Genomic DNA, 16,459 nt, shown 5'->3' on the forward strand with positions numbered 1-16,459 from the left:
GGTGTCTGCTGGATCCCAAAGCATTGGGTGGCACATATGTATGCAGAAGCACATTTATGTAAACACCAGCACTAGTTATTTGATCAAAAGCTTTCCCCATGGTGCCACGTAGCTAGGGCATGTACAGAACAATATAATAAGTTATAGCATCTATAACAAAGCTTATTTCACAAAGTTTATTCTGGAATCAGATCGCAAACATTGTGCTACATCTTGCAGGTACTGATGTGACACTGTCCCAGTGCAGGATGGCAGCAGATCGGGGCACCTGGGAACTCAGCTTTCTCTTCTGCAGAAGGGTGTCTGATCACACCGATGGCATTGCCTAGGGGAGTCTCACACCAGCGCCTACCCCAGATCGCAGTGCAGATCTCGTTAATATGTATTAATCAGCTCCAATTAACCTGCCTTGCACCAGCACTGCTCGGCTACACCTGGCAGGGCGTCCTGGAGGGGAGTCGTTACACAGTACGTGTTCTATTTTCCGTAGAGCGTTGGTTACACGTGCAGGCTGTGTCGGGACACGGCTCCGGTCCCATCCCGTTCCCTCCCGTCCCTCACAGGGCGCTGTTATCCCGGGCGGACCCCGGCCTGGCGCGGCCGGAGCCGCTCCCGCGCCGCCGCGGCCTCCCCGCCCCTCAGCCGGAACGCGCCGCGCGGGGCCGCGTTGCGCGGGGAAGGGCGCGCGGCGGCACCGGCGGCCGCCATGGCGGTGGACATCACCCTGCTCTTCAAGGCCAGCGTGAAGACCGTGAAGACCCGCAACAAGGCGCTGGGGGTGGCGGCGGCGGGGGACAGCGCCAGGGACGAGCTGCTCAAGCGGGGCACCGCCCGCTCCAAAAGCGACTTCACCAGCAGGGCGCGGGAGGTGGTGAGTGCGGCCCCGGAGGGAGGGCGAGGGGCGGCCGGGGCCGCCGGCAGCGGCTCCTCCCGGGCGGGCAGCCCGGCCCTCACCGCCGCCTCGGAGCGTCCAGCGCTCCCCGGGGACAGCGAGCGGGCCCGCAAAGAGCCGCGGGGCGGCACTTTCCCACACGGGTGTGGGCTGGGAGCGCGGCGTGAGAGCGGGGGCCCGGCGCTGCCGGGGCCGGCTCCGAGCCCGCCTGTCGCCCGCGTTCCCCGCGGCGCGGCCCCTCCCGGGGCCTCCTGCCGGGGCTGCGGCTGTGTCCGTGCGGATCCGCCGCCCCTCCGGCCCGTGCCTACGGGCTGAGCACGGCTGATTCCTCCTGCCGGCTGCCACGTAACAGCGCGCTGCCATGGCACACGCGTTCGTCTGCGTCTGCAGGGCTGCTCCCTTTACTGCCTCTGGCGTGCTGGCTTCCGCTGTCACCCAGTGAGGCACTTAAGTGCCAGCCCTAGGCAGATTACATGTACAAAGGTCATCGGAAAGTTTTAAGACTTGCAAAGACAAACACTGAAAAGTTAGGGAGTAAAAGAGGTGAAAGATGATCGGCATTAACAGCAGTCCTCAGTCCATAGTCGTTCTGTAAAAACAGTTTTGTTGCATATTGTTTTCCTCCATTCTGAGTCAAAGGCAGGGTTTGAATAACATGTCTTTGATAAAGCACTGGACTGTATTTTGGAAAACTAAGGAACTCTGAGGAGACAGACTTACAGAATGGATTTGCAAGTTTGGGACTAAATGAGAAATGCACAAGTGGTTTATGGTAGCAGAGGAAGCACAAAGAAATATGAGGTTTTTAGGTTTCCACTCTAGACACTCTTATAGCCACAGATTTGTTTGTTACCTCTGAACAAGCCTTTTGTCCCATTGCCACTAGTATTTTTTTCTGTCTGCATTTTGATTCTTCCTGCTCAGTTTCTGTGTCTGTATTTCAAAGTATTTACAGTCTCAGACTAGGTTCATGCCAACCTCTTCCTCCCCTCTAGTCTTTGCTCCCCCTTACCTTCCTGCTACCAGGGCTTCTTTGCTTTTGCCTATTCCCAAGTTTGGTTTTGTTTTTTAAAGTTCTGTTCATACTCAAGCCTACCCTCACCTCCATCTTCTCCTTCCCCTGCTGTGGTCCTGTGCAGTGATAGCATGCTATAGTCATGGCCTTTTTTTCTGCCCTGGTTCTTTGGCTTACCCCTGTTCACAGCTGCTGTTTCCTGATGATCCCATTTTTTTCTCTGAACTCCTCACCCTTTCTGAGTTTCCCCAGTGCACTGTCCAGACAACAGAAAGAAGGACAAAGGCATGGAGAAGAATGTCTTGTTTAATTTGTAAGAGCATCAGATGAAGTAAACAGCTAGTGCCAAGGGGGATGAGCTGAACTGTCTGAGGGAGGCAATGGTTTTAATTAATGGTACTTATATAAACATGACTTTGGAGGAGAAGCAAAAGCTGCAGTGTGTTGCTGTGTGAACATGTGGTGCCTCCTGACAGCTGGTCAGTGAGAAGGAGCAAGGTGGGCTGGCCTTGCTCTCTAAGCCCTGTACCTTTGTGGCAGTGAGCCAACAGCCCACCAGACCACAGAACGTCATTTTAATGTGTGAATAAAACATTGAAACGTAACTTGAAATTAAGATTTATAGTAAAATAAATGATGATTTCATCTTTTTATTTCAGCCAAATACAGTTCAGTTTGATCATGTATGTGTCAAATTCTCTAACAGTAAAGACCCTGAATAAGCTACACTTAGTCACCAGTTTCTTTATGCCTTACTTGGTTGCAGAATAGAATATTTCAGTTGGAAAGGACCTACAACCATCATCTACTCCAACTGCCTGACCCCTTCAGGGCTGAGCAAAAGTTAAAGCAAGTTATTAAGGGAATTGTCCAAATGCTCCTTGAACACTGACAGGCTTTGGGCACCAACCACCTCCCTGGGAAGCCTCTTCTGATGTTTAACCACCTGCTCATTATAAAATGCTTCGTAATGTCCAGTCTAGGCCTCCCCTGGCACAGCTTTGAACCATTCCCAGTCATCCTGACTCTGGATACCAGAGGGAAAAGATTGGCACTTCCTTCTTCATGTCCTCTCCTCAGGAAAATGTAGCAATGAGGTTTCCACTCAGCCTCCTTTCTTCCAAACTAGGGAAGCCCAAAGTCCTTAGTGCAAGTTTTCCATCTGACATGCAAATGTGGAAGTAGTGAAATAATAGAGTCTACACAAAGAACTACTCCTTTCAACATTCTATTCTGTGTGGGTTTGCATAGCATCTTGCAGGTAGAGCTGTGCTGATGCTGCTTGTGCTCCAAGCTCCAGGAGGAGCAGCCAGTTGCTCACAGCTGCAACACAGCTGGAGTGTGGCATTCAGCTGTAGGATCAGAGATCTCTCTAGCCCATCCCACAGAGGTTTTGTATCACGTAATTAAGGTGTTTGAGCACTTTGCTGAACTGTATTGAGTGATATAACTATCATACATTGAATGTTCTCTTTCTCCTTTCTGCCCCTGAAGGACTGTGACTTTTGCTGTAGGATCCAAGGACTGTGCAAACTTCTTTGGGTTTTGACTTCTTTTTATACAGTCTCTAAGTGATGTTTAGGAGGGAAGATTGAAGGTGCTTAGTGTTTGGAGGAGAAGCTGTAACAAATTGTAACCAGTAATTGTAACTAGTAATCCTACAATATTGTAACCAGTAATCCTTCACAGCTTCTGTGTGTGTGATAAAGGTTCATTGCACCTGGGAGATAAAGTTACAGATTCCTATTTTATGTTCTCAAACTTAACATGATTTTTTTAGCTGGATTGAAGGAGGCACAGAGAATGTAGAATATAAGAGTTTTGACTTGAATCGATATTGTGTGGGGAAACTGGTTTAGAGACGTGTGCTCTTGGTGTTTTGTGTTGCTCACAAGAAAATATTTCAGCATTCTGTATTAATTAGTATTTTTTTGAAGCTGGCTATTTTATGCTCAGGTATACTGTATTGCTGCAGTCTCTGGGGAGCTGATGAAGGTTTTTGTATTTGAGACTTAAGTTCTTAACACAAGGATATTACGAGCTCATCTATAACCATGGTAAAGTTAGTTGCAGAGACTGGTGATGTTATTAAATTGTGGTAAAATATAAATCAAAGATGACTGTTATGGCTCTGAGATGTTGAAAGGATTTTCTTTGCCCCGGCATTGACCCGTCACTGTTTATTTGGTTTGGGTTTTTTTTGGTCTGTCAGCTGCCATTGTACAACCATTGGGCTGTCTGATATGTAATGTGACTTATGTTTTTTTGTGGTGAAAATTTTTGACGCCTCCCAGTCTCTTCACCATAATGTCTAGGACCATTAGGTAAGAAATTATTGTTAAGGATCAACAGGATCCTGTAGCTACAGGAAAGCTACAGTTCCAGTGACAGACTCTCCATTACTTGCAATTTATAAAAGACTTATAATTCGTTATGTGTATGTTAGTGCTTTTTAGTGAATGAAAACAAAACATTTTCTTTCTCTTAGACTTTATGGTGACATGGCTGTTTAAAATGCAGTATCCAGGGTTACTAAAGTTTGCATTTCTTAATACTTTTATATAGGCTTATGTAGTTGTTTGATCCTGACTGGATGCCAGGTACCCACAATAGATGCTCTGTCACTGCCCTCCTCATCTGGGCAGGAGAGAGGAAATAGAATGAAAGGCTCATGGGTCGAGGTAAGGACAGGGAGTGATCTCTCAGCAAGGTCATGGCAAGACCAACTTGAGTTGGGGAAAATGAGTTTAATTTATTACTAGTCAAATCAGAGGAGGATAATAAGAAATAAACCAAAATCTTAATAACATTTTTCCCCCACTCCTCCCACCTTCCCAGGCTGAGCTTCATTCCCAGTTCTCTACTTTGTTCCCGCCAGTGGCACAGGGGGACAGGGAGTGGAGGCTGAGGTCAGTTCCTCACCCATTGTCTCTGCTGCTCCTTCCTGTGCAAGGGAGGACTGCTCACACTGTTCCCCTGACCCAGAGAAGGGTCTCTTCCACAGGAGACAGTCCCCCATGAGCTGCCCCAGTGTGGGTCCCCCCTGGGGTCCTGCCAGCAAAACTGCTCCAGTGTGGGCTCCTCCCTCCACAGGTCCTGCCAGGAGGCTGTGCAAGCTTCCCATGGGGTCCCAGCTGCCTGTGGGCATCCACCTGCTCCACCGTGGAGTCTCCATGGGCTGCAGGGACACAGCTGCCTTTGCCATGGTTTGCACCAGGGGCTGCAGGGGAGCCTCTGCTCTGGCACCTGAAGCACCTCCTGCCCCTTCTTCTGCACTGACCTTGGTGTGTGCAGAGCTGTTCCTTTCACATGTTCTCTTTCCTCTCTCCTGCTGCAGCTCCTGATGTGCAGTAGCACTTTTCCACCCCTTTGTTAACTCTGTTATCCCAGAGGCACAGCCACTGTTGCTGCTGGGCTCATCCTTGCCCAGTCTGTCCTGGAGCCAGCTGGCATTGCCTCTACTGGACCTGGGGGAAGATTCTGGCAGCTTCTCACAGAAACCACCCCTGTAGCCCCCCACTACCAAAACTTTGCCACACGAATCCAATACATTTTTTCCTTGGTATGGTGTCAGGTTTGGGATTAAGCTAAGTGATAGAAGAATTTTAAAGATTCAAGCAGAAATATTTTAGTTAAAAAAATGGGCTCACAGTAAGTGCTCAGTGACAAACATAAGCAGTTCACAGCCCAGTTTATGTGACATTGGTTCACAGCTTTACAATGCCTTAAATCTGTTGTTTTGTATGTTTTAAAAGATTGTCAGTTTTGCAAAGTATTTGTCATTTGAGCTGCTGTTTTAGGACAGTATTAGGAAATGTGACTCCTAAAGGCCTTCCCTTTTACTTTTTTATGGCACATGAGAGCAATTGGGAATATCCTCTGTCAAATATACTTAGATATTTGAAAACATAGAAGGAACAAGAACTTTTTATGATTGGTGACTGTTCAATTTGTGTTGGAGAAATGGAATCAAGGCTGATACAGCCAATAAACAGAAATAAATATAAATGAACGATCAAGCAGGATTTCATGGTGGATTTAATTGCAGTCTTGAATAAAATCTGTTTTGCTTTGGGAAATCATCTTATTTAAGGTTTTGTGAAAAGCTAAAAACTGAAGAGTTGGAACACTAATTATTCAAAAACAATATCAGGCATATGTGAATAAATATCCTTGAGAATGGAAAATTTGAACGGTTAAATGCTTCTAAATCTTTAAGTGCAAAATTTCAAAATGATCAAATGATCATGTTTGAAGCTGTTGAACACATAAGGATGCCAGATTCATGAGGCTTCAACATCTGTTATTCATATAAGTTCTGTGTATGGATTCTGTAGGATGATTAACCGATTCTTCAAAAAAAGCATGGTACAATAGGCCAATACTCACACAAAAATTATGTTCAGCTGCTCTGTACAAATGTGTAATGAGGGGGAAAAATCCCCACATAAAACTTGTCTCCAAAACTAGTTCTTGTGAAAGTCAGAACAAATGACATTGAATATAAATTTTAAGCAAACCTTTTAATTCCAAGGCCTTGACTTCTGTAATACATTGCTTTGGCTACACATAGGGTAGTCACATAGGTGACTTTATAATTTTATTTATTTTATTTTTTATTTTTATATGTAAAACAGCTATTCATGTGTACCTGTGAAAGTCCAACTTATTTCATTGTTTGGAGTGCAACCTATGGGATAATTTAAAACAGCAGTGCAATTAGAAGAAATGGAGAGCTGGTTTTTTGTCCTTGGTGCTAGATTTGAGATATTCCTGCAGATCTTTGTACAGACTGGTATTTAGAGCCTTCTCCTAGGACAGAAAAAGGTAGGAGTGTTTGTGTATGAAGTTACAGTTTATTCTTTGCCACTGTCACTGCATTAAATAAAGCCTAAAAAAGGCAAGGGGAATGCCCAAACCAGGAGCTGGTCCCCCAGACTGACTATAGAGGAGCACCTTGAATACCATGATGTCATTGCTGACATAGGACAACTAAAAGGGAGTGGTTTTAAACATATATACTTTCTGATCCCTTTCAGAGTGTTCAGGATTGTTTGAAGAGGTACCTAGAATAAAATTGAGCCACTGAAATAGTGTAATGTACAGAGTGCTACTAGGGAAAGACAAGACACTCACTGGAAAATTTCTAGGTGTTTACAAATAGAAAGTTTGAAAAATATTAGTAGATCAAATCTAGAGATCTAGATTTCAGAGGATTCCTTGTGCTTAATACAATTCTAATATGATAAGGAAAAAGTTGACTTTCAGACTGGGAGGTCCACAGGCTTTTCCACTGCCTACTGGTTTCAGAAATCTCATGACTTCAGTGAGTGGCAGGTACCAATGTACTGATGCTGGAAGTAACACCATCCCTGTTCTAAAAATGAAAGGTATAGAAAAATAAAAAAGCCAAATATTAAATGTTTTATTGGCATATACTGTAATTATTATGATGCTGGTTCTGAGTCAAGTTCAGGTTGGTGACTCCAGAACAAGTGAGGTTATATATGAGCTTTAAAAAAAACTGGGGAATATCCAAAATAATGAAATAGTCAGTTTGCTGTAACTTTTACGAGATGGGACATGTATTCTCCAGGTCTAAAACAGAACTGAAAGGGACTTAATCCTTAAAACTTCCATATCCAAGAGTGAATTTAGCATTGTGGGCTAACACAGGCAGAGCACCAAAGACTGCATGGTCATGTAGTGAACTGCTTCTATTGTAATTGGATAGCTGATACTTACCAGTGCTATGAAGGAAATGGCCAAAAATGGCTGAAGTTGTGTGCTTTAATGGTTTTGGTTTTATACTCCAACTAAAAAATTATAACCTGATTTAATAAGGCTGTTTAATAAGATTTTTTTAAACTCTGCTGATTGCATAAGAATAACTCCCATGAGAGAATATTTGAATGCAGGGGAAATATATACTGTTTGTGGTGTAGCCAAATTAGAGTCTTTATTAGAAATGAATGACTGTGCCAAATTTTGGACAGTGAGTGATTTCAGTTCACTTGACTTTTAATGAGAGTTAAGTTCTATTAAATTTGGCCCATTGCTGAGGTCATTAGGATTAATTCCTTCTTCTCTCATGAACAGTTAATGAACAGTTGCTCTTTCCCCCAAAGTTCACCGATGATGTTGCATTTTGTACTTATTTACATGCACATGGGTTTCCCTCCCCCATGTTGTAGGCAGAAAATATATTTTGAAATTGTACTTTTTCAAATAGGGAGTTACAGCATACTGCTGCCTAGTATCTCAGATTTATCTCTTCCCCTGTGCAAATTACAGTTAATGTTAGTTCTTTATTATGAGCATTTATTGGTTTTACTTCTCATTTCCTTCATCCTTGTTAGAGAAGTTTAGTCTGAGAGACGGAAGGGAAAGACGATAATTTTAATTAGTAGATGAGAAACATATAAAAAGCTGGTTAAGGAAATAGCAAAATAAAGATTGGGAAAAAACCCAACAAACTGGGAGAAGGATGAAATGCTGACCTTGTTCAGTACATTAGGACTAAATGCCAAATCACTAATGTTCCCCATGTGATGCTTCTGGTTTTAGCAAAAGTCACTTCAAAAACAGTGAGGAGGGTATTGGCTGGCCTTGGGGAAAAGTTACGAACTCCTGCATTTTGGGAAATGTCTGTGCAAATGTCTGTCATTGTTTCCCCCTGCTTTGTTTGTTTGTTTTAAAGTACATTCTCAACTCCATGGGAATTATTTTTTGAATTTAACAGAACAGCAGGATTGAAAGTTGGCTCAGGAAACAACTTTCCTTAGTTGCCTGTCAATTTTGTTTTGACTAACTGGACCTCATGTGGTGCTGAGGAGTCCAAAAGCATCTAACACTGCAGTTTCCATTTTGAGGATGTTGCCTTCGTCCTCACCTCACCTCCTTCCAGGCTGCTTGTGGGAGGTTCTTTTCTGGCTTCGAGTTGGAGGAATTGTATCCTGCAGCTGGTAACTATGAACTCTTTCCTGATTGTGGTGTTCTGTTAAACTGACACCTTTTGCAAGTTCTTGCTTTTTCATCCTCCCACAAATAAGGATAACATTTGTGGAAGTGGAAGAAAGCTGAGGTTTATCATGGGTAGCCTCCTTCTTTTCTTAAACATAATTTACATTAGCATAACCTCTGCAAGAGAAAGATGAGCTAGGGGCAAGGTGGTGGGCCTTGAGGTGTCTGAAAAGCTGGAGAGGAAAAGAGAGACAACAGAAAATGTGTAAGCATAGCTGGAAGAAAATGGAATAGTCAAGGTTGTAGAAGATACAGTCTAATATTAGAGGTAGAAATATGAGGAAAAAAAAAAGAATGAATATCAGGAAGTTATATGTGGTTGTGATATAGTTCATCTAAACAGGGAAGAGAGGAAGGGAAGAAGGGAGAAAAAAGCTGAAACTTAATATTTTCAGGTTACTGAATTTAACTGACTCATTTATACATTTTGCTGTTTCACTGAGTTCTTTATCAAAGATTTTGGAGCAAGAACAGCTCATTATTTTGAGTACTTTGATGCACTGCCATTGCTACAAGCCTTGGGCTCTATATTTATGTATGTTGAAATATAATCTCTTGTTTGGGACAGAAATGAACATAAAAATAAGCAAACACAAAAGAATATCAGTGTGATTTGTTAAGTGATGCCACTGTGGGGTTTATTTTTCCAGCTATTAATACTGAGGCCAAAATAAAGCTAATTTCCTTGAAAGTTGGTAACTTTAAGGTGTCTGATTATTCTCCTCCTCTTCTTTTTTGAAAATAGTTTGGTGGATAGCAGTCCAGAGAAGGTCTTAGCTGTGACACTTCCAGCATCCTGCAGTTCTTTCTGTGCATGCTGCATCCTGCTTCTTCACTTAGGTAGAGATGGGTGTTCTTGGACACTGGAAAAGTAACTTCTTTTGTTATCTTCTGCTAAATCGAGGCTAAGGAGTTTTCTCATCTGTGACAATTATCAAACAGAATTTCTGAGTCATCACATATGTTAATTGGTTTAAACTCTGAAATACTAATAAAATGGGGAGATACTGTTATTTAGGATGCAAATTACGCTTCACAAAAAAAGTTTAATCTCAGAGAAAGCTATTTCAAAACATAAGGGTGTTTGAACTTCTCACAAAAATTGGTTACATATCATTGCTTTCAATGAGTAGTACTCAGATCTGTGTTTTTGCTAATTGAGACTCATTTTGGTCATCAGGTTTAGTTATTGCTGTAATGCTGAGCTGATAGCTTGTGATTTTTTGATAATGAGTCGATTAAGTTTTTGTGTGTTTCACCACAGATAAAAGGATACAATTTTTCAGTGAAAGGTTATGTAATTATATTCTCTGTCTTTGAAACTTCAGTCCATTGTACTTGAAAATATTTTTCAGACTGGCAGATATTAAAACCTGGCATGATAGTTTCAGCAGTGAGAGCAATTAAGGGGTGAAAATTGGAGGTATGAATAATTTCCAGTAATTCAAGGAAAATGTTCTTTAGTGTTAAAATATTACACCATGGTATAATTGCATAGAATGTTAAATGATGGATACTTTTTTGAAAATGCAAGTTTCCTGGCTTCAGGGTGGTTTGTCAAAACTTTCTGTCTGGCAAAAAATTACATTTTATAGTGATCAGGTGCTTGCTGTCCCTTTTTACCCTTTCATTCTGACTCTGCCTTCTCTTTTGATGGAGGTTGGTGGGACCTGTAGAAAAGTGCATGTGCTGCATCAACTCAAATTTGCATCTATTCAATTTCTGCAGGTATTGTCCAGCATTTGAAAAGCAAACAAAACGAGAAACAGATACAATTTAATGTAATCCAGCTTTCTTTCACTCTTTGATTTTCCACTATTAATGGATTGCTTGTCATTTCACACCGGTTATTTTTTTGTGGACTTTTAAGCAGTTTTGAATATGGAGGTAATCTCACCAGTTCTAAATTGAATATTTCGTTTCTGTATAGAAATTTCTGTAGATGCAACTGACTGGTGTTACCCACCTCTCCAATTTTTCATCTGTGTAGGAAGAGTGAAGTGGGTTTCAACTGAATGTTGATGGAGGTTCTGTGGGGATATCCATAAACTCTCAAATGTTATGGAAAATAAGAGAAGGAGTCTTGGTTTTACTCCTAAATTTATTTGACCTATAATATGAAGTATTATTCTAATATTCTAACTAGAATAACTATAATTTTAATAACGCCATTCCGTAATTTTTTAAATTTTTCTTATGGAAAAAAACCTAAGGCCTCCAGTGTTTAGTCAAGGTGAAAATAAAATATCACTTTATTTAGAAGACCAGAAATAATCTTGCTGCAGGACTTGTGGGGATTCCTGGAATAAAATACACACCTGAGGCATGTCAGGTAGAAGAGGAGGTGTGAAGGGAGCCTCAGGTTGTAGGGGAGCCCCCATGGGTGCCCTGGGGGCTCCTCCCTTTCTCTGTGGCAGCAGCGTGCCTGTGAGTGCCAGAGTCACCAGCCTCCAGAAAAGGGGTGAGTTGATTAATGGGTAGAAAAACAGGAGTTTGTCAGTTATGGGTTGAAACCAAGATGTTTGGTATTTTGGGGAGGGGAACAGACTCTTGGAATTTTGAGTTGTAAAAGTCTTGTCTCATCTGCTGGTTTTCAGACTGATGCATAAAATCTGGACGTAATTGCATAATGGAATTTTTTTCTTGACTATTTTCAGATGATTTGGATGTTTTGAAAAACAAATTTGAATTCCCAGGACTTCTGAGATTTCTCTCTCTTAAAAATTTCTGGCCTTCCTTTGAGAGTTTTTGGGTGAGGTAGTGGTTGCACTTTTCCCCCATCTCCAATTTAACAAGTTTTGTTTCCTGCTTTTACTCTAGTTCTTTCCTGGAAAAGAAGGAAAACATTGTGTGAGCTGTAGAAGAACATTCTGCCCTTAGGACACTTTGTGTGTAACATGCAGCATGTTATACATGGTATCTGCCTTTTTTTATGACTTGTTCACTTACATTAAAATAAACACTGATAGCAAGCAGGCGTGAAAGACAAACATGTAGTGGTGATGAAAACCATTTAATGATTAGTAGAGAAACATATTTATTGAAAATAAAAACCATGTCTAATGGTGACTTCTTGAAACACTACCATATTGTGGTATTTGCAGTGCTGTATGTCCTGTACAATAGATATTGTTTAAAATTGCTTGGGAACTGGAGCTTGCAATAGTGAGGTTGGAATGTCCTGCAGATAATTAAGTTGTGGTCAGGCCTTACAAAAATAAAAAGTTCTCGAACTATGATTTTATAAACATGCTACAATAACATTTCTTTATATTTAACAGTTTCTTATAGAAAGCTGATACTCTCACAAGGCATTGACTAAAGGTAAAACATCAAGAAAGAAAAAATATTAAATTAAAACTTCAGTTAGGATGTTGACAGTTGGCTTGTAATATTAAACAGATGTGTGTGTTCTTGGGATATTCTTCTTTCAGAACCTTGTTGCATCCTAGTTTTCAAGTGACAGCTACAAATTTTTGATTAATTCAAAATTCTTCTTTCTTCAGTTATCTTTGTTATATGTTATTTTCTTTGGGTCTGTTCAGCTGGACAGTGGTGCCAGCTGCAGTTTCTGCTGTGATATTCAAGGGAAAGTGTTCCTTTGTCTAGGCTTAAATTGAGGCATTCCTCATTCAACTATATAGAAAAATTAATACATATATGCAAATGTACATGTATGAAATACATCTATGTATTTCTTGGGCATGATATTACCTTTGCATGTGTAAGGCTGGCAATTATTGGTTCTGGTCGTGGCTGTGGTAGGGCAGAATTTGGCCGTTTTGGCTCTAGTAAATATTGCACATAGAAGCCAATACCAAAATAATGGAACTTAAGTTTTTATAAGATGTAAGTTTAATGAAACATAGTGGGAATGGTCACTTAAAGGGAAAGCGTATAGCGCTATTAAAATGGCAACATGTTGTGTCCAGTTCTGATGTCAACCTTTTTCAGAAGTGTGGTAGTGGTGGGATGTTGCTTTGTTGGGTTTTGGGCTTTTCTTTCAACAGAAAGAGCCACAAGAATGATATAAAGTCTGAAAAATCTACCTTGTAGTGAGAAATCCTTTAACCTTATTTTGTTAAGACACATCATCACAAGTTAAAAAGTCTGATTTCTTCATGGATCCTCTGAACAGCAAAATAAGATACAGTGCTGCAAGTAGGATGCATTATTTGAGGTGTGATTCAGCTGATCCTTGATTTGGTAAATTCTGCATCACTTGAAATCTCTTAAGTCAAGTGCATGTATTTCAAAATACACGTGGTACTCTACAAGTGATGCAGCAGTTAATGCACAGAGATGGCTCTGGAATTCCTTATGGGACACTGCTTCATACCAAAGCAAGGAATTAGATACTGGTTTTCCACATCCCAGACTGCTGCTCCAGTGACCTGTGACTCTGATAAGTCTAACCTTGGACTGTGCAAATGTATGAATGTTCTCTCTTCATTTTTAATAATTAATGAACTTAGAGGAAACAAATTGTGCTAGAGTATTTCTAAAATAGAACAGCTGTATTTGACTTCACAGGGTGCTTAATCTACCACAGAAATTTGTTGCTGTGAAGTAAACAATCACTTTTTAATGCTTGGGGTTTTTTTATGGTCAGATTTCTTCCCCACAGATTTCAGGAGATGAGTGATGTACAAAGATGGTTAAATTATATAGCTATAGATATAGATATGTAGATATATATATATAGATATATAGATGTAGATATAATTTTTTTTAGGACTGAAAGAATCAATATGAGGTGATTGTTGATTAAATAGTGCCACATTGCTGTAGTCTGCATACTGACTGTTTAATATGCATGAATAGGATATCTTTTTTTTTTAAGGACTGTCTAAAGACACAATTATACAACATAATGTGAGTTGAGACTAGCTTGTAAGAATACACTTTATTTTTCTTGATGATGTTGCTTTCAGTTCACAAAATTTTTAGCTCATTGTGGAATCTGTTTAAGTATAGATGGGAAATGCTTATGAGAGCTCAGATACAGTTTCTTATGGGTTTTAATATGATGTAAAGGACTGTACAGCAAATACTTTCTACAGATAATGAAAATGTGAAGGAGAAGAAAAAGAAAAAAATATCAGAGCTAATTAGTTGGTCTAAAATGTGACCTGGTGTAACTTCTTATATTCGATTTATTTTCTGACATGTTACAGCTTACAGAATGTGTGGTGCTGTGGCATGGCCATTTCACTTACTTGACCATTTCTTCACAATTTATTGTCTAAAAAATTACAGTAGTTTCAGGAATAGTATGTAGATTTCCACAATACACTTGAAATACTTACAGGGTTTTTTTTTAGGGGAATTAAGGCATGTGTATTTTTTGAAGGAAACTTTGTTGCTTACAAGGAAGGAGAAGAAGCCTTTTCTATATAGCTCTTAGGATTGAGACTTAACTGAATTATGCACCTCGTGCAAATTCTATATATGAGTATTATTTAAATTTTAAAGAAATACTTTCAAAACATCCATTAGAGATGTTGAGGAAGAAGATAATACAAATATTAATGGATTTTACCTTTTGAGTGAAATTGCATGCTCATTTCAAGGACTGCTTTTATTTGCTTATAACATGGTTGCTACTGATGCTCTTACATTTAAAAAAGAGCTACCACTGCAGAAACCCATAGTCTGCTTGCAGGCATTTTATAGATTGAAATGTTTTGAACAAACTGACTTGTATCAATCAGTTCTTAAAATGCAGCAGAACAAGTTTCTTTTTTCGGTGAGACTTGTAAGTTGTGGTGGGAATTCTGTGCAGCCTGATGATGATGGACAGGATCTTCTGTCTGAGCAGGCACACAGATAATTCAGCTATTAGAATGTGTCTTTCTGCTGGGGCTTTGTGGTGGTTGGGTCTGCCTTCAGGTTTTGTCCCTCTTGTGGACGACTTTGAAATAATAGGAATAAAATATTAATAATGGAAATTACATGAGATAACATATTTTTTCATTAGCCCACTCAGAGACAAAGGATATTATATTAACATAGCTCCAATTATCCTTATTGCCAGTGCTTGAATACTAAGGCTCTGGCAGAACAACTCTATAGATATATGCCTATATATAGATCCTACAAAGATAACTTGTTTGACTCACTGTTGTCAGTGAGATATTGTTGTTTTAAACACAAATGTATGTTTTAACAAAAAATATTTTCTTATTGGAATTTTATAAGGAAGAAGATTGTTGTAATACAAAGAAACTGAAACTCTTGAATAGTAAGTTTGGAATTAAGTTTCCTACCTCTTTTAAGACTATGAACTGAACTATTATGTTGCCTTCTGATTGCATGGTGTGTTTTCTGCTTTAAATTGCTATTACAGTAGCTCTGAGAGTCCCTAACTGAGAGCAGAGCTAGATTCTCTTTGCAGAGCGTTTGAACTGTTAACTGAGCAAGACATTGAATGATGCAAGATGAAATCCTGGTTGTACTGGAACAGGCTGCAGAGTTATGGTTGATTTAATTGAAGAAAATACTGCAAAAAATTCTTAGCTGAGTGAAAGTTCAATGCTTACATATTGTTTGTTCCACATTTTATCTTGACTAAGAATGAGGATGAAGGCTCAAATAAGAGATCGTGGAAAAAGAAGTCTTCTCAAGTGTTTTAAAGTATTTTTTATTAAGATATATTTATCTTTTTTTTTATTTTTTTTGCAATAAATGCACTCATTTAGTTGAGACTATTCAAATATTGCTCACTTTGGTCCTAAGAGAGCATTCCCCAAATGGGGAGGCATTATGAGTACGGACATTTCTAATTTGTGTCACTTATTTGTATTTTCAAAGATATGCTGTATCCTAAATCAAAATAATTCTGAAAATATTTATTCATAACAGTTGTTGGGTGAAACTAGCAATTTTCTGAAAAAATGTAGTTTTGAAACTCTCTCTGAGTTGTAGCAATTAACCTACATGCACATTTATAATTCTAGAAAATGGACAGCGTATTACATTCAAAGACTGGATCTGATAGACTCAAATTGCTTAAAACATCAGTTATTGAAGATGTCCCCCTGGGACTTTGAGAAACTATTTAACAGATGAAAGTACATTTTGAAAAGTCTGACCTTACAGGCAATCATAAAATGAATCAAAACAGTTCTTTCCTCCCCTGAAATGTACAGAGCCCATCTGTATCTAATCCAGTAATTATAGACTGAGTTCAATTACCTTTTCAAACTTGGAGCAGACTGGAGACTAGGCAGTGAACAAACATAGGGTTTTGTCTAGACCTCAATTGACCACAGTCTAAAACTTGAATTTATATCTAATTTTATTTTTAGTGTAGCTTGATAGTTTTTAAAGGATTTATTTTGCTACCTAGTTGCTAGATCATGAAGGTTTTTATTGTTGACTTAGTGTTTACGGTGACATTTTTTGTTCCAGTGAAGTTAATAAAATGGCACGAAGTCCTAAAAGTTTACTGTATAAATAATTTTAAATTTTAAAAAAGTAGATTTAACAGCTCTTTTGAGTCTTTAATATTGCCACAATCAAATTAT

The 16,459-nt window shown here is 39.8% G+C and overlaps 1 protein-coding gene across 1 annotated transcript in view; it reads left to right on the forward strand.

Moving 5' to 3' along the window:
* Positions 1 to 638: 638 nt before the first annotated feature.
* STX18 (syntaxin 18) overlaps positions 639 to 16,459 on the forward strand; it is a 60,315-nt gene continuing 44,494 nt past the window's right edge. The window contains exon 1 of the mRNA XM_071447378.1: positions 639 to 871. Within this exon, the coding sequence (XP_071303479.1) occupies positions 707 to 871 (165 nt within the window). The 5' untranslated portion in view covers positions 639 to 706. The remainder of the gene's footprint in view (positions 872 to 16,459) is intronic.

This window comes from Agelaius tricolor, unplaced genomic scaffold (assembly GCF_023055355.1).
Source record: "Agelaius tricolor isolate 1412-34295 unplaced genomic scaffold, bAgeTri1.0.p SCAF_24, whole genome shotgun sequence".
In the NCBI taxonomy this organism is placed as follows: Eukaryota; Metazoa; Chordata; class Aves; order Passeriformes; family Icteridae; genus Agelaius; species Agelaius tricolor.